This window comes from Rattus norvegicus, chromosome 14 (assembly GCF_021556685.1).
Source record: "Rattus norvegicus strain SHRSP/BbbUtx chromosome 14, alternate assembly SHRSP_T2T, whole genome shotgun sequence".
NCBI classification, from domain to species: domain Eukaryota; kingdom Metazoa; phylum Chordata; class Mammalia; order Rodentia; family Muridae; genus Rattus; species Rattus norvegicus.
This window is the reverse complement of record NC_141547.1, coordinates 8906776-8929259: the sequence shown is the minus strand read 5'-3', so window position 1 is coordinate 8929259 and position 22484 is coordinate 8906776. Positions and strand designations below refer to the sequence as shown.

General features: G+C 48.2%; 1 protein-coding gene and 1 long non-coding RNA gene across 6 annotated transcripts in view; one reads left to right on the top strand and one right to left on the bottom strand.

The window, feature by feature from the left end:
- Positions 1–13131, top strand: part of LOC148001212 (uncharacterized) — a 50941-nt gene extending 37810 nt beyond the window's left edge. Inside the window, exons 3-4 of one of the 2 annotated variants that reach the window (XR_015637276.1) lie at positions 9411–9564; positions 12192–13131. This is a non-coding gene — a long non-coding RNA (uncharacterized LOC148001212). Of the gene's footprint in view, positions 1–4468; positions 7393–9410; positions 9565–12191 lie in introns of those variants that run through there. The other variant, XR_015637275.1, reaches the window with a different exon arrangement.
- Coq2 (coenzyme Q2, polyprenyltransferase) lies at positions 1350–21345 on the bottom strand. 4 transcript variants are annotated; one of them, XR_015636772.1, is made up of 7 exons: positions 21068–21345; positions 15100–15266; positions 10762–10883; positions 9064–9144; positions 7483–7616; positions 5313–5501; positions 1350–2697 (listed from the first exon to the last, which is right to left on the bottom strand). XR_015636772.1 is itself a non-coding variant. In NM_001044255.1 (7 exon segments), coding segments are annotated over 7 exon segments (1125 nt in total). In that variant the 5' UTR covers positions 21321–21324; the 3' UTR covers positions 1876–2523.
- Positions 21346–22484: the final 1139 nt, after the last annotated feature.

The following is a 22484-nucleotide window of genomic DNA, read 5'->3' as shown; positions in this document are numbered from 1 at the left end:
AAGCCTCTCTGACCGATTTCTGTTCTACCCACGGGCTCAGAGGTGGACTAGAGCAAGGGTCTCTACTGAGCACATTTTCCCAGGACCCTAACTTGTCACATCAGCAAGTCCCCTGGGGCACAGTAATCCTGGATAAGCCTTGGACAGCCCCTGGGCTCCTTCCTGACCTGAGCTTGGTTGATTCTGTCATTCTCGGGGCTTATAACCTACTCCCCCCACTTTGTTCCCATCTCCCCCTTATCCACCCACGTAACATCTTCCGTCTTAAGACGGTAAGAAAAAGTAAAAAAGCCTAGAACTCTTAAAACTCTACGAGGTCAAAGCGTCCTTACAAATGAGAGGATTTGCGACTCGACTGTCCTGTCTCTCATGAATGCTGAGACTTTTCATTAAGGTGCATTTCTGTCTCACTGTCATCAGCTCACTTAGGGAAATGAAACGATTGAAATTCATTACATTCACCCTTCTCATTGAAGCCAGGGCCAATGGCCAGGGTCTGAGTGATTCCAATATCCCTACCCCGAGGGCTGGCTGTCCAGGTGTCCGGGTTCTTCGACAAGAGTCGGAAGTTCGTCAAAGCTAAAACAGGCAGAGTTCCCTGCCGGGAAGGGTGGGATCTCCAGGCTGTCTGCAGTCTACCATAGGGCACCTGGACTACCCCCCGCCCCACACACTTTTCTTTCTCAGTTTCCTCGTTCCCTCTCCTATTACCTCATCTCCTGAGCTGGATGGCCCTCAGCCCAGGGAGGTAAGAGACAGGGAGATAGCATCTCAGCTGTACAGTAGTGGCTGTCTCTCATCTAGCTGCCGGGACGTTATCTCCTTCCCTCCAAGCTCTTCCTGGCCTAGCTCCTTCCTGATTCCGTCATTCTGTGGCTGTGAGGCATGTAGGGCTGCTACCTTGTGACCTCAACACTGAGGCTTTCAGGGGCTCCAGGCTTATGTGAGCCTGTCACCACTGCCATTCAAGCTAATGCTTACTGCAGCCCAGCATCCCATACCAAAGACACCTCACCATCAGCAAGACTTGCTTACACCAAGTACATTGTATCTCGAGGTAGTAATTGATAATGCAAAGGGGAAACCAATCAAGAGCACAGATCAAAAGAGCACCGGTGGGGCTGGAGAGATGGCGCAGTGGTTAAGGGCACTGGCTGAAATTCCAGAGGACCCAGGTTCAATTCCCAGCACCCACAGGGCAGCTACTGTTAACTCGAGGACCGGGGATCTGACACTTTCTTCTGGCCTGTGGCCACTGCATGCACTTGGTACATGAACACACCTGCCAACACAACCCACATACTAGACATGTAATACAAGGAGAAGATTATCACGGGCTGGAGACTTGCTGCTCTTACACCCACAGGGTGGTCACGACCATCTTTAATTCCAATCCCAGGGGTGCACAATTATACATGCATGTAAAACACTCATTACATAAAATACAAATAAGCCTAAAATGAATGAAAAGAAACACAGGCGGTTTTGTTGAAAATTCAAAGCTTCTTTGAGAGAGTGTCATTTGAAGGCCTGCTGTGAGGAGAATCTTCACTCTACAGCAAGCGCACAGCTCTGGGTGGAGTCGGGACATGCGGGACAGTGCGGGACAGTGCAGGACAGTGCGGGTCTGGAGGGTAAGAGATCAGATCAGGTCAGAGGCCGGCCAATAGTCAGCCTTGGCGTGTCCCGAGTGACTGGGGGACCCTGGCGTGTGAGCTGGGGGGTGACTTGACCTCACTTAGATTTTCTGGCTACTCTGATAGACGCACGATGAAAGGCTAACTTAGAGGAAAGAGTTCATGTCTGTGCGTTACCATCCCACAGACCACCAAGATAAAGGAGAGATACGCACACACCACAGTATCTGCCCGGCCATCATGGACATCCACACATGGATGGAAACATATTTATTTGCTCATACTCTTCTAAAACACCCAGAATCAGAATGGCTCTTGAATTCAGCTTTGGAAGTGAGCAAAGATCACAGGAAGTTCTCACAGGAGATTCTTAGTGAGAAAATAAAGTATCCGGCCATTTTCATAAAAAACTCACTCAGGGGGCTGGGGATTTAGCTCAGTGGTAGAGCGCTTGCCTAGCAAGCGCAAGGCCCTGGGTTCGGTCCCCAGCTCCGAAAAAAAGAAAAGAAAAGAAAAAACTAACTCAGTGAGTTAGGCAAGGTTTTCCTGAAGCTCCTGAAACTCCAGGTGAGAGGAACAAGGACGAAGGCTGCACAGTGTGCAGAAGCCCAGGTTCCCGGAAGGGAGGTGGGGGAAGCAGCTGCCGTGAGGTCCAGCACATGCTACCCCAGTGCGTCTTACTTCAAATCTAGCAATGTGGTCTCCAGCCCTGAGTTTTACAAACGAGTCTATGCTGACCCAGAGCTCAGGTGTATCGCATGGTGACCACGCACTCTTCCCACAAGCTACAACTCTAGCCGGCGTGCTGCTTTGAGACAGGGTCCTACTGTGTCACTCAATGCCCTGACCTCACGGTCTTCCTGCCTGCTTCCCGGGGACACCAAGCTCAGCTTGTCCGCTCACTTTCCTCTCCAACAGCGTCCACTCCCTTCGTCTCGTCCGGCTTGTCTTTGTACAAATTCCCAAGCACAATCCCTAAGAACAGGAGTAGGCCTACTGTGCGGTTGGAGGTAAACTTTTCCCAGCAGTCCTCGGCTCTGTGGATGTCCACGGTGTAAATCTGAAAGAGAAGAGCGCAGAGCGACATTAGGATCCCTTCTGACTATAGGCAGCACAGCAGGTCTACTGAGAGGGAAGCAGCTTGGACTGAGTTACAGACCTTAAGCTGTAGGGAGCCTCACTATATTCTAACTATCCAATGCAGAAAAATGCAAACATCTCTTACGGGAGTCACTCAAGCTGGGCCCTACGAGCCCTGGCTGTGAGAATGTCTGAGGTGACCCACTGTTCTGCCTAGTTCTAACCACAGGCTGGACTTCTCTAATCAGAACTGTGAGATACTCCAATGTCCACCACTGACACAGGGGCTGACACTGCAGTGTGGCTTCCGTGACAATCGGTCAGGATTCAGGTAACTCTGAAATCCCTGTCTATAAGCACTGTCACGTTGCATGACTAAGACAGACATGGCACACATGTGAAGTTCATGTTTCAGTTTGGGTCCCATTCCTCAGACACCTCTTATGTACATGTGAGTACCGCAAACTTTTTATAAGGTTTAAAATGAAAGCCTTCGGGTCCTAAGCCCTTCAGGAAAGGACCTCCACCTGCCCTTGGGAAGACCTTCCTTCCACACGTGGACTCACGGTGGGCCCTGCAGCTCCCCTCCTCGGTTTCAGCCTCTCAACTGAGAAAGACCCTGCACACTCCTGGCTCTCCCTCACTAAGTGAAGGAGACCCTCCCAGGTTACTATGGCAACCACAGATGTTCTACCCTTGTGCGTCTAACTCCCTCCTGTGCTCACAGAGCATCCGGAGACCCAGACCTATGGCCAGCTGCCCAGGTCAGACATGCTCTTTGCCCACACCAGCCCTGCAGATAAACCAAACTGGTCTCATTTAACTTCCCTTCCTTCTTGGACAGGGTCTCACTGTGTAGCTGAGGCTAGCCCTAAATTCTGGATCCTCTTGCCTCAGCATCCCTAGAGCTAGGACATGCCACATGCCTGAACTCTCTCTTTTCTGTTAAGACGTCAGCAGACTCAAAATCAGGATTTCCTTTTACAAAGCAGAAATTCAGGGCAGCCAGGGCTACATTGAGAACTATCTTTAATAAAAGGAAAACTGAAAGTCTGTCCTGAGGACCAGAGATGCCATTTACAATATCACTCGGCCCACCTCAATTCTCTAACACTCACAGATGCTTGTGTATCCCCTCCTTTGCCACCTCCTACTTTAATGTGTTGAGACTAGACAGTTAATTAGGTCTCCATTCTCGGCAAGGGCCTGAGACTGTCTGGAGAGGAAATGGTGAAGCACTGAAGAACCCTAGTGCTTTGGCAGGCCATGGAGCAGGCATGCCGTGCACCAGAGTAGTTTCTGTGCAAACGTCACTGTAGCCTTGCTTACACAGATGAAGTTCCCAGAGAGCTGTAAGCCATCATCAGACACAGGATCACCTCGGGAACCCCTTTCTACTCTACTCTACTCTACTCTACTCTACTCTACTCTACTCTACTCTACTCTACTCTACTCTACTCTACTCTACAACACCGGTGCGGAACTTCATAGCCACTGATTCAGTTCAACTTAGATTTGGTGGCTGGTTTTACAAGGTTCTCCGTGTGGGTTTCGCTCAGAGCCTGGGGCTGTGGGGCTGGGTGAGCACCCTGAGGACAGTTCCATTTTCCAGGCAGAGCTTGGATTCACTTAGCATTTCCTGATGGTTTTGTTGCTGTTTGGGTGCTGGGACTTGAACCCAGGGCCACACCTGTGCTAGGCAAGCTCCCTAACTCCTAACACTGACCCCTTTGTTTTCGCTTTGAGATCAGGTTTCACTAAAGTGCCTTGGTTGACTCTGAACTCATGATCCTCCTGGTTTAGCTTCCTGAGACGCGGGGATTGCAGATTTCTGGATGTGTTTTCTCTGGCCAGCAGTGGTCCCTACACCCGTGGCACTCAACTACATCACAGTGCACTTGCAGGGGTCAGAGGCCAACGCAAGGATGTCTCCTTCTACTATGAAGGTCCTGGGGAACAAACTCAGGCCATCAGACTCGGCGGCAAGCACCTTCATCTGTCTGGCTCTATCACCACCACCACCACCACCACCACCACCACCACCACCACCACCACCACCACCACCACCACCATCATTATTCTTTTAAGGTTTATCAGTTTGTTTTTGGACTAATGAATTCAACCCACAAGCTTCAGCTATAGGAGAAAATTTCGCAGACATCAGAAGTAATTTCAGAAAAATCAAAGAAGAGAAAAAGAAAACCCCCATTTATGTTTATGTTGTCCTCTAAATCAACAAGGTTAATTTTGCTTGCTTGTTTAGTTCTTGTTTGCTTGTTTGTTGAGACAGGGTTTCTCTGTGTAGCCCTGGCTGTCCTAGAACTCACTCTGTAGACCAGGCTGGCCTTGGACTCACAGAGATGTGCCTACTCTTGCCTCTTGAACACTGGGATCGAAGGCCTAGGCCACCACAGCCAGCAATGCTAACCTTTTGACGTGACAAGTTGATGTGGAGGGAGGAGCGATTCAAAGCACACAAGCCAAGCAGTTGTTAGCTTTAAGAAGCTCCTTGGTGAGTGAACAGTGGTTATTTTGTTTTAATAATTTCCATAATTTATACCAGGGAAATGGAGGGAGAATAGGAAAAGGTCCAACCTGGTGAGCCAGGTGGGCTCCCACTGCAGCCACGGCAGCGTAGTAAGGGAGGGTCTGACCACTGCTGGCTCCCACCAGGCTCAGCGCTCCCACCATGGCGACCCCAAAGCCACTGAGCCACTGCTTGGTGTTCTCCCTGAAGAGCAGAGCTGTGGACTTCAGGCCAATCAGAGCATCATCTTTCTTGTCCTGATACCAGAAACAGAAGAGCATGTTTGATATTTAATTCAGCAGTTGAAGATCACATTTTTTAAGTGGTCAACTTAGCCGTATTTAATGTATTTACAAGGTCACACAACCAGCAGTGCTCTCTAACCCAAGCGCAGAGCGTGCTAAAGACCTTGCAGATACATCACAGCTATAAAGCGCAGAGCGTGCTAAAGACCTCGCAGATACATCACAGCTATAAAGCGAGATGCAGAACGGATGCTCGGTGGATGCGCAGGACATCACTTCCTCACACTGAACCCCAGCCGTCCCCTTGCTGTGCACTGCTCTGCCTCTTAGGGCCCCGCCATGATTGGGATTAGACTTTTACGACATTAGGACTAAAATCAACTGTTTACCTCTTTGTACAGTTAATATAATTATACATTATGTAGCTATAATTACAATCATTAGTTATTATAATTAACATAATTTATCTCCATGTTCTCCATGTTGCCTACAACTTGCTGTGTAAGATCAGGCTGACCTTGGAACTCACAGAGCTCCGACTGCCTCTGCTGGCTGGGTGCTGGCATCGAAAGGCGTGCACTAGCGCGTGTGGTTTCCAGTCTCCCTCTCTGCTGGGCACTGCTCTTCCACGGGTCTCATTCTGTTTCCCTCAGGGGTAAAGAGCTCACTGCACAGCCACACCTACCACTTCCCAGTCAGCCCAGCTGACCCCTTCCTCCCAGAACTGGGTGCTCATGACTCTGCTGCTGCTCTCCTGCTGTCTCTGAAGGAGCAGAGAGCTCACACACATACACGCACTAAAAAATAAATCATCTTTTTTCAAGCTCAAAAATGTCTCTTCACTAGACACACGGGTGGTAACTGTGTGGGGCACTGCTGATCATTTCACGTGGTGTGTATGATACAGCATCCCGTCACACTCACTGGACACACACAGCGTTTGTCACCTGGACCTCAGCAAAGGGGTAAACATGAACAGTCATGACCTGAGAAAAGCAGAAATGAAGCATCCCAAACAAACCACGCAGGAGGTACTAAGCGTCGTGAGGATGTGTGCACCTGAGCCAATGTTCCTGTAAAACAAGATTTATTCTAATTTCTGTGTGCATGTGAGCGCCCTCGAGTCTGCCATGTGACCGGGAGGGTGGAGACTCCCAGGAGCTGGAGTGACAGGCACCTGCGGACCAGCAGGTGCTCACAACTGTGGGGCCATCTCCCCAGATCCGCAAGAACAAACAGCATTTGGAAGTTTTAATGAGGGTTATTTATTTATGACTGTCAAAGCTCAGAAACAGCTTGGTTCCCCAGAGCAGACATCCATGTTTAAAGCAGTCATCCCATTCCAAGTCACGGGACTATTCGTCGGACTTCAAGCAACAATGACAGAGTGGAGTGACTGTGCCTGAGACCCTGAATCTGAGGCTGTGACCTAAGGACAGGAGTTCACCAACAGACAGCCTCCTGTGACACAGGAGACCCTGTCTCAAACACTATAAAAACTAAACTACAAGAAGGAAATGCTTATTGCTACACCGTTACACGTTGTCGAATGTGGCGGTGAGACACAGACGGAGAGGCAGAGCACATGAAAGCACGGAACTTGGAGGCCATCTGGGCCCGATTTTCAGCTCTGCTCCCCACTACCCATGGAGCCACGGGAAGTTACTTATTCACCAGACAGGGACAGAAGAGATCCGTCTGTGCAGGCTGTTAGGGACTAGACGGACAAACTCGAACAGAAACCGTCTGCTGGACAAGGGAACTGTGAACGATCCGGGTAGGAAGATAACTTGCGTTTTAACCGGGTTCTTATTCTAAAAGCTCTGTGTGCATTTGTATCCCAACTCTTAGGCAGGACAACTGGGAGCTCCAGGCCATCCTGGGTAACATGAAATGTTGTCTCAAAAAAATAAATCCAAACTACACAAAGAAAGGTTTTTTTAGAAAACAACAGCAGCTAAACCAAAATTAAGAAAAAATATCATTTCTTTACCTGGTGGGCATAAATAGTATCATATATCAGTGTCCACATAACTCCAGAAAAATAAAGAGGCAGGCACACAGCTGGATCACAGGAGCCCTTGACAGCAGACCATCCGAGTAACGCACCCCAATTAAAAGTCAAGCCTACATTGGTGAAGGAAGAGGGAAGTGGATTGTATGTCAGCACTGCACAGGAACATGGGCTCAGCACGGGTCACATGATCACCACCGTCACGCATGCTCCGCTGCTCTTTGTCCTCACAGAATCTTCTCACCTCCTGTGGTTGGTATTTATTTCATTCATCTTACAAAGTAACACACTAGGCACAGAAAGTTTAACTGATAATTAAGATATCATAGTCAGTAAGAAGAACAGTGTTTAATAAGCTAACTGACTTGTCGGGCTCAGCCTGATGGGACAAGAAGACATAGCCTTACTCACTTGCACAAGCGCCCCCCACTGGCAGCTGCTACATCCTATGCGTGAGGCCGATCATTCCCGAAGTCCAGGCTAGATGCTCAGCTCACTAATGGATACTCTGGCTTCAGATCTCTCAGGACCTGACACAGTGTCTCAGGCCACTCTGCAGAAACCTTTTCCCTGCCTTACACCGTCTGTTCCCATTCAGAAGACCCTTCCTCTACTGAGAAAACGCCTCTCCTCTGTGGTCCCACCACATTCATTCCTGATTGTCACAAGGCACTTGGATGGCCTGCGTGGGTGCTGGCCTCTAGTCTATAGACACGCTGGCTGTATTAGTTTATCTGAGTAGCTGGTGCAGTTCCCAGCACGAAGCACATGTAGGGCTCAATAAGGTTAGGAGAAACTGTTCCAGTGTTAGTGTATCAGCCTGAGGATGGGAAATGCCTGGACCCCCTTTACCAAAAGATTGCCAAAGCCACCGGAACACTGGTTTCTACCTTAAAAAAAATAAGGGGGTTGGAGGGAAGATATCCAAGGAGAAGATAAATATCCCATCAGACCTTCCCACAAAGCCAAGTCCTCACGCATTTCATGAAATGTCTTTTCATTCTCTTATTTCTAGAAAAATGGCTCACAGCATTTCAACCGGCCTACGAGTAATTCAGAATGTCCTAGAAATAGGAGGGACGTAGAAGTAGGGTTTCCTTCCATGAAAAGCATCACTGCCTTGAGTACCTGTGTGTAATGCCGACGCTGGGGTGCACGAGAGCGAAGGACGATTTTTAGCCACTCCAGTCTATTAATGGAGGCGGAGAGACAACAGACATGTTCTGTTAAAGCGTCAGAGAGTGGGAGCTCTTAGAGCTTCTAGCGTGCTTCCTCCCTCACTTCTAACTCCATAGGATACTCTCAATAATCATCTTTTCATGACATATTTGGAGTTTAAAAGCCACTCCAGAAAAATAATAATCCTGGTAATCTTAATTAATATGTAAGGTTTCTTAGCCAGTGAGAATAACTAACTGAGCTCCTTTAAAGTATGTAAAACTTGATGGTTAACCTGACATTCACGTGTACACACACACACACACACACACACACACACACACACACACACACACCCTGTGCGGGATATAAGAACATGGCAGACAGTGTGAAAGGACTTACCCAAGGCTAACTGAGGCCAGAACGTGACTCTTTTCATGAGGGGGTAGGTGACGACAAGAAGTAAGGATGCTGCTCCCATTGCTATACTGGAAACAGAGATTATAGGGTTGGTGTGAAACTCAGAAATCATTAAGTATTCAAGTCATCAGTGACAATAATTGCAAGATATTTTTGTGTTTTGTAATATTTTTGTTAAATTTTTCCCTAGAGTTTGACTTTACCTACTCTAGAAAATGATTAGAAAAGTGTTTTCATGGACTAGGAACTATTGCAAGTGCTCCAACTCTGGTAAGTTATTCTACGACCTTCCCTAGGCATCGGCCGTCTAATCTCATTCCCTTTGGCAGAGCGGAAGCTGAAGCGAAAAGACAGGAAGGAGCCAAGCGTCGCCCAGCTCACCCAGGGTCGGGAGACTCAAATGTTACAGCAACCTGGCTCCAGTCCCACCAGGGTAACCACCCTGTACTGATGGCTACCTCCAAACTGCTTGCAAATCCCAAGGTATGCACTAAACAAAGTGTGTACACGCATGTGTCATGCACGTGTGTGTGTGTGTGTGTGTGTGTGTGTGTGTGTGTGCGTGTGTGTGCGTGTGCATGAGGGACAAGGAGGGCTAACCTCAGATGTGTCTCTGAGAAGTCGTACCTTGCTTTCTGAGACAAGGTACTCATTGGAACCTGGGGGTCATCAACCAGGAGAGGCCGGCCGGCCAGAGAGTCCAGAGATCCGCCTGCCTCCGCCTCCCCAGTGCTAGATCACACACAGCCCCACCTCTGACTTCACAGTGGGGGCTGAGGATTAAGGACTTATGTGGCAAGTACTTCACCAAGTGAGTCATGCCCCTCGCTCCCCATGTGTCCAGAAGAGTTGAGCGGATGGAGGAGAGTCCCTTCATACAGGGCAGGCACTCTCAAGAAAGAGAAAACAGCAGGTGCAGTGGCAGTGGCGCATACGCGCCTTCAATCCTAGCAGAGGAGAGGAACTCTGTGAGTCTGAGGCCAGCCTGGTCACAAGTGAGTTTCAGGCCAATTAGACTCACACAGTTGAGACCCTGTCTTGAAAAAACAAACCATCAACAAAACAAACAAACAAAGAAAGAGAAAACAGCTGCAGGAATGTTCCGAGGTGGCCGAAAGCTCATCTAACACAGCCGTTTCATGCTATTACTGCCGGGGCCAGGCCTTTCTCTATGGTGCAGCACTCTGTGGGCACTGCTCCGGCTCTCTCCTCACTCAGGACGTACTCTGAAACAGCCATCTGAGCCTGTGTCTATTTAGGAGCCCCAAGAATGGGTCCTCACATCTTTCTCTTCTGCTATTTGACTAGTTACAGACTCTGGGAAAGTCGCAGTTCCACTTTTTGCTAACTGAGCCTAACCACTTCTGCTCCCAGGTACTCAGCAGTGACAGGCCGTGTGAGGGAAATTATACGCACACACATGGCTGCATACACAACAGAGAGCCCAGGGGTGTGCTCTGCGTCCTAGCAGGAGCACCTAGAGCACGCTCTGAAGTGCTCTTGGCCCTGTGCTTGTGAGCAGATCTGACGGCAGCGTGCTGAGCTCCTGTGCCCTGCTGACTCAGGTCCTGCGCAGGGCTCAGGAAGCAGACTTGTAAAAAAGAGAACGCCACCTCACCGTACATGCTACACGTCAGAGGCGATATTTTACACACAACCGTGGGACCATAGCTGATGTACCTGTAGTAGTTCAGATGCAGGAGAACGCCCAGTGCCAAGGTCAGCTGTGCCCCAAGGAAGACGAAGGACTGGAAGGCTGAAATGTCTCCCGCGGCGATTGGGCGGTTTGCTGTCCTCTCGACCTAAACACAGGAAAGTAGTGCCTCAGTTCACACACTAGGTCAGTTGTCCATTTAAGCACAGTTAACACAGGCTCCAGGGACGACCAAGACAGCTCAGGGCTGGCACCTGCCTCCAGACTTGGAGCCCACACAACAGGAGAGAGAAACGCCTCCTCCAGATTTAAGGTTTACTCTGACTTCCTCTCATGGGCAGTGTTTCCTTCACACATACAAATAAATGTTATTTCAAAATTAAGGTGAGGGCTGGAGAGATGACTCAGAGGTTAAGAGCACTGGCTGCATTTTCAGAGGTCCTGAGTTCAAATCCCAGCAACCACACGGTGGCTCACACCCATCCGTAATACAAAAGGATCTGCTGCCCTCTTCTGGTGTGCAGACGTACACGCAGACAAAAGCATGTTAAAGCGATGGGCCAAGGCACAAATATGAACGGAGTGAACTCGACATTTGATGTCCCCTCAAGAACTAACACTGCATATTGAAATGGCTTAAAGTGGCTATGAAGGGCTAAATGCTACAACATCATTCCCACCCCCCACCTCCAAACAAAACAGTGTCTTCCTGATCTAGATATGTAGCCACTCAGCCCAGCAAATGCACGTCCATTTCCCACACACAGGTGGAATGGTAAAGTGACAGACTGTCTCGGGAGCGAGGGAACCGCAGCAGACACTTAGGGAAGCACTAAGTCAGAAGTCAGTGAAGAGAGATGAGCCGGTGCCACATGCCACACTACTGAATGCGTCTGTGATGTCAGCTGACTGTGCTCAAACAGGCAGAGTGAATGGGGAGTGTGGACAGTGCTGTTAGACACACCGATGATGACTGCTGCTATCATCCTCTGAAATGGGATTTCCTCATACCAAAGTCAACCTTACTTATAGTAGGGAAACTTCATTGTTGTTAGAAATAAGGAACTTGGGGTCTGGGAAAGCCTCACACTGGAGTCCATGCTTCTGATGTGATGTTTGCCACAGTCATTCGGGTGGCCAATGATTAGCCCAGTGTCAACAGACGTGCAAACTGGATACGCCTCAGTGGCTGTGCACTTGGCACTTAATATATGCACGAGCTATTCACTGTGCGTGCTATTCACTGTTCAGTAATCAGCAAACCCTGAGTCATAGCCTCGTCACTACTGATGGGAGACACTGCCTATAGGAAACTGAAATAAGGGTGACAATTAGCCTGAGACTTTTACCTCGTCCTTTAAAGGAAACAAGTAACATTTTAAAATTTAAATAAGCAAAAACCATGGCAACGACTGTGAAACCCTTGTGCTTTGTTACATGATAATATATAACCCAGATTCTTGGAGAAGATGGAGAAGGTCAGCAGGAGTCCCCATCCCCCTATGAAGAGCAGCCCTGGCTGTCCTGCAACTCACTCTGTAGACCAGGCTGGCCTCTTACTCAAGAGGTCCACCAGCTTCGGCCTCTGCAGTACTGGGATTAAAGCCACCATGCCGGATGGCTTGATTATTTAATGAAGCCTTTTCTCTGTGATAACTGCATTTAAGAATATGGAATCCTCATCTGCTCTTATCAGAATGTTATTATTGAAAACATTCCATATGCAACCATAATTTGTACATCAATACACAAAAAAAAATCTATAGAGCTCCAGGGATCTCTAGTTTCGTCAGGAATTGCTCTCTCCCCTTGCTCCCCCCACTCCTGTCACCTAGCAACTGTGTATGCAGAAGCACAAGGCCGCATGCGTGCAATCCTTGCAGGGTTTTTCTCCTGACACAGTCCTCTAGAAATTCACCACACTGCTGCATGGACGGCTTGTTTGCTGCTTGTTTGTTATTGCTACTGAAGTTTTCCACAGTATAAATGTTTACTCAGACAATGAAGGACACTGGCTGGTCCCAGTTTGGAACTATTACAAGCAAAGCCACACATTCATATGAAAACGTCACGTGAACGAACAGTTTTTATTTCTATGGATGAAAGCCCTGGAGTGCAGCCATAACCTGGACACCACCACCTAGAGTAAACCAACAAGCCAGGCTTCCGTCTGAGTCTGACACGCCCTGAACCCTCCCACCAGCAATAGACAAGCAGTTCTGCCCGGCTATGACCCTGGCACTGTTTCTCCCTGCAGTCACCGTGCCTGTATGATGACGTTTTACTGCAGTCAAGTCTGCAGTAAATCAAAGCAAATGATGTTGGGAAAAACAAAGCATTTTGATGTTACTTGCAGTCTAGGCATCTTCTGTTAAATAACTACTTACGTAGGAACCAGACTTTTATTCAGCGTTGGTTCTGAGCATTTTTATAATGGTATCCTGGTGGGTATGAGGTTTCAAACATTTGCTAGTGCACACCTTTAATCCTTCTAAAAGGGCCTCTGACTTATACATGGATTCTTGTGAAATCCAACGTAGCTGCATTTCTTTTAATGAATTACACGTTGGTGTCTGTCTTCCAGTGCATGTAAGAGTTTCAGACGCTCTTCAGTCCATTCTTACAAAGGCGTATCTTACTGTGGATTTGTCTACTGTGTTTTAGGCATTTCCTTCATGAAAATGGACACAGTGTACTTTTGCCTTTTCCCAATTCAGACATTCAGCTGTACTCCTTCAGGCATTTTTCAGTGTTTCTTACCTGAAATCAAGCGTCTTAGGTGTCTAAGAGTCTATCTCTTTTATCTTTATCTTACTTGTATGGGCATTTTGCTTCTATGTCTGGTCATCACCTCCATGCCTGGTACTTACAGAACCCTGGAGGGTGTCACATCCTCTAGAACTGGAGGTACAGACAGTTGTGAATTTCATGTGGGCTCTGAGAATTGAATCCAGGTCGTCTGGATGAACAGCCAGTGCTCTTAACCGCTGAACCATCTCTCCGGCCTCCTGGATCTCATTTTTAACCTTGTTTTAGTTGGGTTCTTGGGAAGGAACTGAGGATTCTGTCTAATTATTTCCACATGGAATTAGCTCACTTTTGATCCTTGGCCTCCAGTGGCTCCTGGAGGAGTAGGCGTTTGTCAGTGCTTGGCTGTGGTCTGTGTCCATTTGTGTCCCCAGGCTGCTGGCCTCTTATGAAAGGCAAAAAGTAGTCCAGAAAAGTCACTGCCATGCTGTTGGGGCTGAGGGTCTCCCCCCTTCTCTTCTATAGTCTCGTGTGCTGTCTGCTTGTGATGTCTGGAGTCTGGCTGTGCTCGGTGGGAGGAAGGAAGCCTGTCTAGTCCACCTTAGGGCAGTGAGAACACAGGGGAAGTGTGAGACCTCCACATGGTCTCCAAGTCAGATAAGGCAACTCAGATATAAACGTTCATTTCTTCCTCAAATTCCCTCTTTCCAATCTCAAGTCTAAGATTAGCTTTGAAGGTAACTGAGAACGAAATCCTTTTTGAATATTTAACCTCCAATGATAATTTCTATAAATCATATGCCATTACTCACAGATGTGCTAATTTACAGCTCTTTTTTTCATTTTCTATAAGCCTTATACCGGGCTTTTAAAAAGGTCACACTGAACTATAAACTTGACTCTGAAACCTCATTCATAAGGTACACAGAATGAAAAATGACTCAGGAAATGGGAACATGCAAATCAGATTTGCATTTGCTGGCCAATCTTCCACCACACACACACACACACACACACACACACACACACACACGAGAGACAGGGAGAGGTGGGGGACTGTTCAATACAATATGCTTATACTTTTGGGGCACAGTAAGAGACTAACTATAGGACTGAGGATTAAACAGGACCCACCCCCGTGAGACTACCCAAGAAGCAGAGCTCTGTGGTAACACACTGAGGCGCTGGAATTCCCCACTTAGTTCTGGGCCAGGCTGCCTGGGTCCTGAAGCAGGAGAGTAAGCTGAGGGCAGGGCTGTAGTGGAGCCAAGGCTGATGAGCCTGTTGGCCGGGGTTCATTCAAACTGAAGCCTCATTTACAGAACAGCAGCCAAGGAAAGATGACATCTCTTAGACACACAAAGACTCAGGGTCTGTTTCTAACTGTAGCTCCTACCTTTAACTTCCTCACCCTGGTCTCCCACTCTTTCAGTTACTGGTAAAATTCCAGCACACACCCTGCCCTCTGGCGCTCTTCTGCAGGGAGCGAGCCACACTTCTCAACAGTGGCCACTCAAATGGCCCCTTTCACGGTGGGTTTGTGGGACTCGTGTGATGTCATCAGGTGTTCTGAAAAATGACAGAGGCCTGTCTGTTCCTTCCCGGGGTGAAAGTACCTTTTTATCGAAGTCACGGTCCCACATGTCATTAATAGTACAGCCTGCTCCACGCATGAGAATAGCTCCAGTGCCAAAGAGTGATAACATATACCAGTCAGGAAAACAACCCGGGTCAGCGGCCAGACCAATGCTCCAAGTGCATGGCAAATACAGCAGCCAGGTTCCTAAACAGGAAGGAACACATTCAGTCAGGTAATTGCTCCATCTGTTTAGCTGCTGTCTTGCCTTCTGCTGCTGTGACAGAGCCCATGGCGTGGGAAGAAGTGTTCGTTGATTTGGTGTGTGTACATCTCCATCAGTCCACCATAAAAGGAACCTGGAGGCAGGAGCTGATGTTTGCTACCTCTCTCAGCCTGTTTCCTTCTACCACCCAGGACCATCTGACCAGGGTGGCATTGTCCCCAGTGGGCCAGACCCCCCACATCATTAATGAAGAAAATGCCTCAGGCATAGTTGGAGGCATGTTCTTATTGAGGTTGTCCCTTCCCAGAGGACTCTAGCTTGTGTCAGGTTGACAAAAACAACCAACTCCCCTTGCCACCCTCCCCCACCCCAATCCCAACTGCCCAGCGCAACCACCACATCCCAAAGTGTGTAAGCGGTGACAGGCCACCACTGGAACCGCAGCACTGGGGACTCCAGTGGTGGCACTGGGGACTCCTGTGGTGGTGCATGCCTTTGATTACCAGAATTTCTTTAATCCCACACACCAGGCAGATTGCTTGGCCTCATAGCAAGTTACAGGCCAACAAGGGCTATACAGTGAGACGTTATTGCAAGAGCTCAAAGGTCTTGAGATGAAGGGTCTGTGCAGCAAGACCCATCTAAAACAAAACAGCAACTTCCCTAATAAAACCTAGCAAAACTGGGGGATAAGTCAGGTGTGGGGCTGGCTATCTATACTCTGAAACCAAGACACAAAGGCAGGGGATCAAGGTGAAGGCCAGTCTGTGATCAAGTCCTAGGCTAACCAGAGAGACCTGTCAACTAACAACAACCAGACCCATCAAATCAAGGGAAAATAAACCTGTAACCATATAGCAAATACGAATTTACCCCAGGGGCTGGAGAGATGGCTCAGTGGTTAAGAGCACTGGCTGCTCTTGCAGAAGTCCCGAGTTCAATTCCCAGCAACCACATGGTGGCTCACAACCATCTGTAATGGATCCGATGCCCTCTTCTGGTGTGTGTGAAGACAGGGACAGTGTACTCATAGACATGAAATAAAGCTCCTAGAGCAGAGAAAGAAGTAGTACAATGAAGAAATGCACAAAAGAGGCTGGAGAGATGGCCCAGCTGTTCCGAACACACTAGAACATCACTTTACTGTAGCCGGTACAGTTCACGGGCATGGTAAGGGGTAAGGGCTTCTACAGTGGAGTTTTCTGTCCTTCAGTACTGAGTCATGCGAAGTCATGTGTACAAGGGGGCTAAAGTCCGATGCTTAGCAAATAAACCAGATGAAATTAACTGAATGGAAGTCATTATATAGAGACTTACAAACGACCTTTGAAATTCTACTCCAAATTGGAAGTCTTAACTAGTCTTTGCGTATCTTGGCCTGTTAGGTATAGTCTAACGGGTATAAAGATTTGTTTTGCTTGGTACAAGGTCTTACTGTATTGCCGAGGCAGGTCTTGAATCCGCAGAGCTCTTCCTGCTTCAGCATCCTTGGTGCCGCTAACCACAAGCTTGATAGTTACTTTGCTTCCTGACTTAGGAATATGAGAGAAAAGGGGCCAGGGGAGGAGCATACGCCTACACCTTAGCACTTAAGAGGCGAAGACAGGAGGAGTCTGAGTTCAAGACCAGGTTAAGCTCCACAGTATAATCATGTCTTTAAAAAAGTCAGGAGCTGGGGATGTGTAGCCCAGTGATAGTAGTTGCCTAGCATGACCCAGGGCCCTGGATTTAATCTTTTGGCATTGGAAAGAGGTAGGCACACCCTTACAATCCCTTACCCAAAACTTGAACAATACGTAACACTTATGGGCTGTGCAGGAAGCACTGGCCAGCAAACACTGTATATGTATAAACACGGTGCTCGCCAGGTCCTAAAGGGAGTGTCATTAGTAACAGCACCTCACAAACGGAGGAGCACTAAATGAGGCAGACACCGCTGCTCCTTAGAGGAGAGACTGCGTTTGTTTCACCGTTTGCTTGGTGTAGCTAGAACGGAAGTCTCCACTGAACTAGGCCTCATGACACCCAGTGCACAGTGAAGCCAGGCTTTCCTTGGCTACAAGTCCGTATTCCAATGTGCGTGTGCTCACTCGCTGATAGGGGCCAGCAGTAAGGGGGCAGACACTAGACAGCAAAGAGGCTGAAGGCAGAGGTCTCAACTTCATCTGAGAACAGGGAGGTTGACATCTACCCACTGAGCTTTAATGAGACGACAGTATTACAGAGGACAGTTCTGAGAGCAGGACTTGGGGCTTAAGTGAGCAGCTACAGGCACTGGACCATGGAGCTGTGTCCCAAGACTACTGGAATGGACTAATCAGTGTATATTAACCTATATAACACACATAACTAGAGTTGGTTTTCTCTAACTCCTGAAGTAATAATATTAATATTTCTTGAGCCCCTGTTATGGGAAGACATTGCTCAAAGAATGGACTATGTGTTTATGAATTCCCGGTACACAGCAGTTCTGTGTCAGGACCTTCCAGGAAACACTGCTGGTTCTCACAGTGGACAGTAAGGCAAGAGTTCTTTCTATCACACTAACTGCAGGTCTGAGGAGGATGTCCCCTATAGGCTCTAGCGTTCGGACAATGGGTGATGCTGTTGGGAATCTCAGCATCTGACCTGGGAGAAAGTGTGCCTCTGGAGGAAGGCTTTGGGAGTAAGACATGGGCATTCTGGGTGGACTGTGTACTGTCTGTGGTTCAAGATGTGAACTCCCAGCTTCTGCTCCGCTGAGACTTGCTGCCAGGCTCCCTGCCATGACACTTCTACCCCTCTGGAACGGTGAGCCCAGCCTGGGTCATGATGCTTCCTCACAGCAAGAGAAAGGTAACAAGTGCAGAAACCAAGAGATGGGAGCATGGTGTGCCCAGAGCCACAGTGTTAGGGCAGAATTCTAAACCAGCACTCTGGCAGAAGCCTAAGTCAAAAATTCCATCTCATACCTAAATCCCAACCCACAAAAACCCTACTTCTGTTCCCACTGGTTGCCGGGGCATTCCTTTCTGTGTTCCTGTGACACAGTCATTTGTTTCAGTTATGTTCTGTGAAGAACGGTGCAGAGGTATCAAGAAAAGCCAAACGGGGGGTTGGGGATTTAGCTCAGTGGTAGAGCGCTTGCCTGGCAAGCGCAAGGCCCTGGGTTTGGTCCCCAGCTCCGAAAAAAAAAAAAAAAAAAAGAAAAAGAAAGAAAGAAAAGCCAAACGGGTAGTAGACAGACATGTTTATTACAAAATGGAAAGTCTCTGGGAGAGGAAATAAAATGGTCAGCTTCTGAATGGGATGGCAGGGCAAAATGCCTGTGTAGACTGAGCTTACGATTCTCTAATGATATATTTCCCTTAAGACAACCGGGAACTGCAGTGAAGTGGGAAACACACTGCCAACCTGGTAGAAACAGCGCCACCTGCCGAAACTTCCTGGAATAACATCGGTTAAGTGACCAGCGATGTAGCCCAGTGGTATGTCGCTTGACTAGCATGTGGAAGGCGCTTTGAGTTTCACTCCTAGTACTGAGAAACAAGAAAGCTTTGTCACTGCCTTCTAAAACACAACGACGACTAATACTGCTCTATGAGGTAATTAGATATAACATCAATACAGCAAAAAAAAAATAACAGCAATACAGTACCACTGTCCTATAAGACAAGCACATACATATCAAACCAAGATTTCTACTGCCAATTTCTGCTCCTGACACATGGTAGGCGTCCAAAAGCATTCACTGAACAAACTTTACCCTGTAATCATTTTACATAGAATTAAAACATGCAGGCCAGTATCTTAAGATTCCCAACACAAATAACTATAAAGATAATTTTCTAATCTCCACTTCTGAAGTGGTAGTGACTAACACCTCTGGAACTCTTACACGCAGGCACTTGTCAAAGTATTTACCATGTGAAGATGGACGTTAAGGCTAACTTTATAAAGTCAATATCAGCACTTTCCTTTTATAGAGAAAGAAATGAAGGTGTAGGGACATGAAGTAGTTTAAGCACAGTTCCTCCACTGGATGGGGCTGAAGGTTCAAATCTATGAGATCTGGCTGGAAACCAGGCTCATAACACTTTATAGAGTCCCGTTACATGGTAGGACGTACGGCCACTGGAACGATGATGTTTAATTGTGAAAACAGAAACAGTGGCAGCTGTTGGTCTGTCCTGCATGCCTGCAGGTCGCCCTTGTAGCTTTGTCACCCAGATTTTAAGAACAGAATTATAGAATGCTTATGTAAACCCTGAATTACACAACACCCTAATCATGGCGGGGCTGCCTTTCATTTAATAGGCTCTATATTCTAATCTCTCACTGCTGGGATTCGGTGCTTAAAGCCCAAGCAGGGAGCATTCACAGCTAGAATGTCAACAGTGGCACCTGGCTGCTGCCACTTCACTCCCCCCACTTTGTCACCTGGACACTGAAGCAAGCTCTGGAGGTTGTGGCCAACCTGCAGTACAAAGAGAGCCCTTGTCTCACACAAACTAAACAGGTTCGGCTGGGTATGGAGGTCAGCGCCTGCAGTCCCAGCAGTTGGGAAAAGGAAGCAGGGGTTCAAGGCTGGCCAGAAACACATAATGGGACCCCCGTCTGAAAACAGACACCACACCCAACAGGGCACATTGGGGGTCACATAGGTGAAGGCAGAACAGATATTTTTGGCATTTGGGTGCACATCCATACACCGAAACTGAACATATCAACATCTAAATTGGCTAGAATTCAGTTGTTCCTCTCTTCCTCCGTCCAGCCTTGTCTCCCACTAATTCCTACATCTTTCCAGGGTTGCAGGTCAGGCAGACATTCTTGACGTTTCACCAGTAAGTGTTGGTTTTTTATTTCAGAATATATAGCCCAGACTGGCCTGCAACTTGAATCAATCCTCCTGCCTCAGCCTCTTGAACACTGGACTATAGACGTGAGCCACCATATTTGGCTATCCTTGGATCTTAAAAATATTTCTCCAAGATCTCTCTACTCCTCTGTAATATAGCATTCTCTTTGGAGTACTAGTTTTTCCGTTTTTCCAGCATTGGAGACCCACAGTAAGTTCTTTCTCCTTGTGCATGATATTTGTTTCCACACCTTCCTAGGTCATCAACTGTCTTGTCCAACCAGAGACAAATTCTTTCAAAGCTGGTAGTTTCCCTAGTGCTTTCTGTCACTAAGGCCAGGTGAATCCATCTACTACTCCGGACAGCGTTTTACGAACTAGACAGAAGCGTTCCGTGCAGACGGAGTTAATATTGTGTCACAGGTGTCAAGAAGAGGGTCAGAGAGAGAGAGGGGATTGTGTGGGTTTTATGTTGACGGGCAATAGGAAGCACGATACCCGGCTGTGTTCAGATGCTCTAAATCTTTGTAATCAGTAATGAAGGAAAAAGCCCAGTACCAACACTATTGGGTTTTTCTGGTCTGGCTCTGACAGGGAGCGTGAATTTCAATAGTCTTACATGCGTCTTGGACCTTACATATTTGGAGGCAGAAACGAAAACTAATGAATGCAGAAATGCTTCAAAACTGCAAATCACCAATCAAAAGCTTCGAGAAAGCAAAGGAGCGCCGGATCACAACTGAAAGATCTCTGCAAATACATGTTTATCAATGTTCGCCTCCGGTCTCCGGTCTCCGAGCGTGGGGAAATCTGCGTGTTTCTCCCTGGCTAAGGTCCTGACCGAGTCCCTAGGGGACTGACCCGATGGGTGCATCACGCCGGCAGCGGGCTCTCAGTTACGGGACCCGGGCACGCAGCCACGGATATGCCCGCCCCACTCACCGATGGGCTTGTCCAGGCGCATGAGCCGCAGGTAGGGCTGCAGCGGGCGGGGCGCCGAGTTCACTACGGCTGCGGCGGACAGGCTGAGTGCGCGCCCGCGCTGCGTCCCGGAGGCCGGCGCTCGCCGGTCCCGCGCTCCCGACGTCCCTGTGGTGCGCGCCAGGGCCAGCGGGAGTCCACCCGGACCTCGCAGCCATGCGGGCCACACCACCCGCAGGTCCCGCACTAGCCCCGCGCCTCCCAAGCGCAGCATGACGCTAGGCTGGACGCCGATTGGTGACGTCACCCAGGCGACAGGCCGCGGGCGGGCATGCGCAGTGGTGTCGTATTAGGTGGTTATGAGTTTCTTTGCGCTGTGTGTGTGTGTGTGTGTGTGTGTGTGTGTGTGTGTGTGTGTGTGTGTGTGTGTGTGTGTGTGTGTGTGTGTGTGCGCGCGCGCGCGCGCGCCTATAACCAATGGAAGCCAGAAGAGGGCGCCAGATCTCCTGGAACTGGATTTATAGATGGTGCTTAGCCATGTGGGTACTGGAAATCAAACCTGGGTCCTCAGTAGGAAGAGCAACCCGTGCTGTACGCCGGTGAGCCATCCCTCCAGCGCCAGGTTTCTTAATGAACTCAAAAGGAAAGTGTTTATTTGTATGGAACAGTTCTGGCACAAAAAGAAAAAAAATTAACGACATCGAATGTTCACATTCTAAAACTAAAAGGGAACTAAAAAGGCAAATCCAATTATGTAAATTCAGATATACTATTTTTTAATTAAGGGAAGTTCTTTACTCGAGGGTGAACCTAAGTTTGACAGTCAGCCGAAGAAACCGATGCAGTTTCACTCAACTTCATAGCTACCCAGTAGTGGCACACTGCTTTAATCTGAGCACTTAGTTTGAGATCAGCCTAGTCTGCAGAATGAGTTTCAGGACAGCCAGGGCTACACAGAGAAACCCTGTCTTGAAAAAGAAAATAAAGAAAAACAAAACAACCAACGTTATAACATCCTGATTAAGGTAGTCGGCCCTGGTATGTTTCCAGGTACCTGGTAGTGTTCCCCTCACTGACTGGCTCTGGACAAGTCGTTTATCTGGATTTTAGTGTTTTAAGATGGTGGTGTATCCTTTTTGGTGCCCTTCCTTAGAGCTTGTTCGGTGAGTTCTGTGATACCTGTGTAACAACAGGTTGCTGGTCTAACACTTGTGGAAGACACAGCAGGAGGGTGTGCTGGCCTTTGTCCGTAGTCTGGGAAGCACTGTAGGTCCTTTGATCTTTTAGCTTCATCTGTTGCTTGCTAGCTGAGCTCTGAATTCTCTACAAGTTTGTGGCCTTTATGCTCCTTCCTTTTCCAAAACTTGCCTCCACGCTGTTTATTCTCAAGCATCCTTTCAGGTAGCAGAGGGGCCGCCATGCTAAATGCAAGATGTTT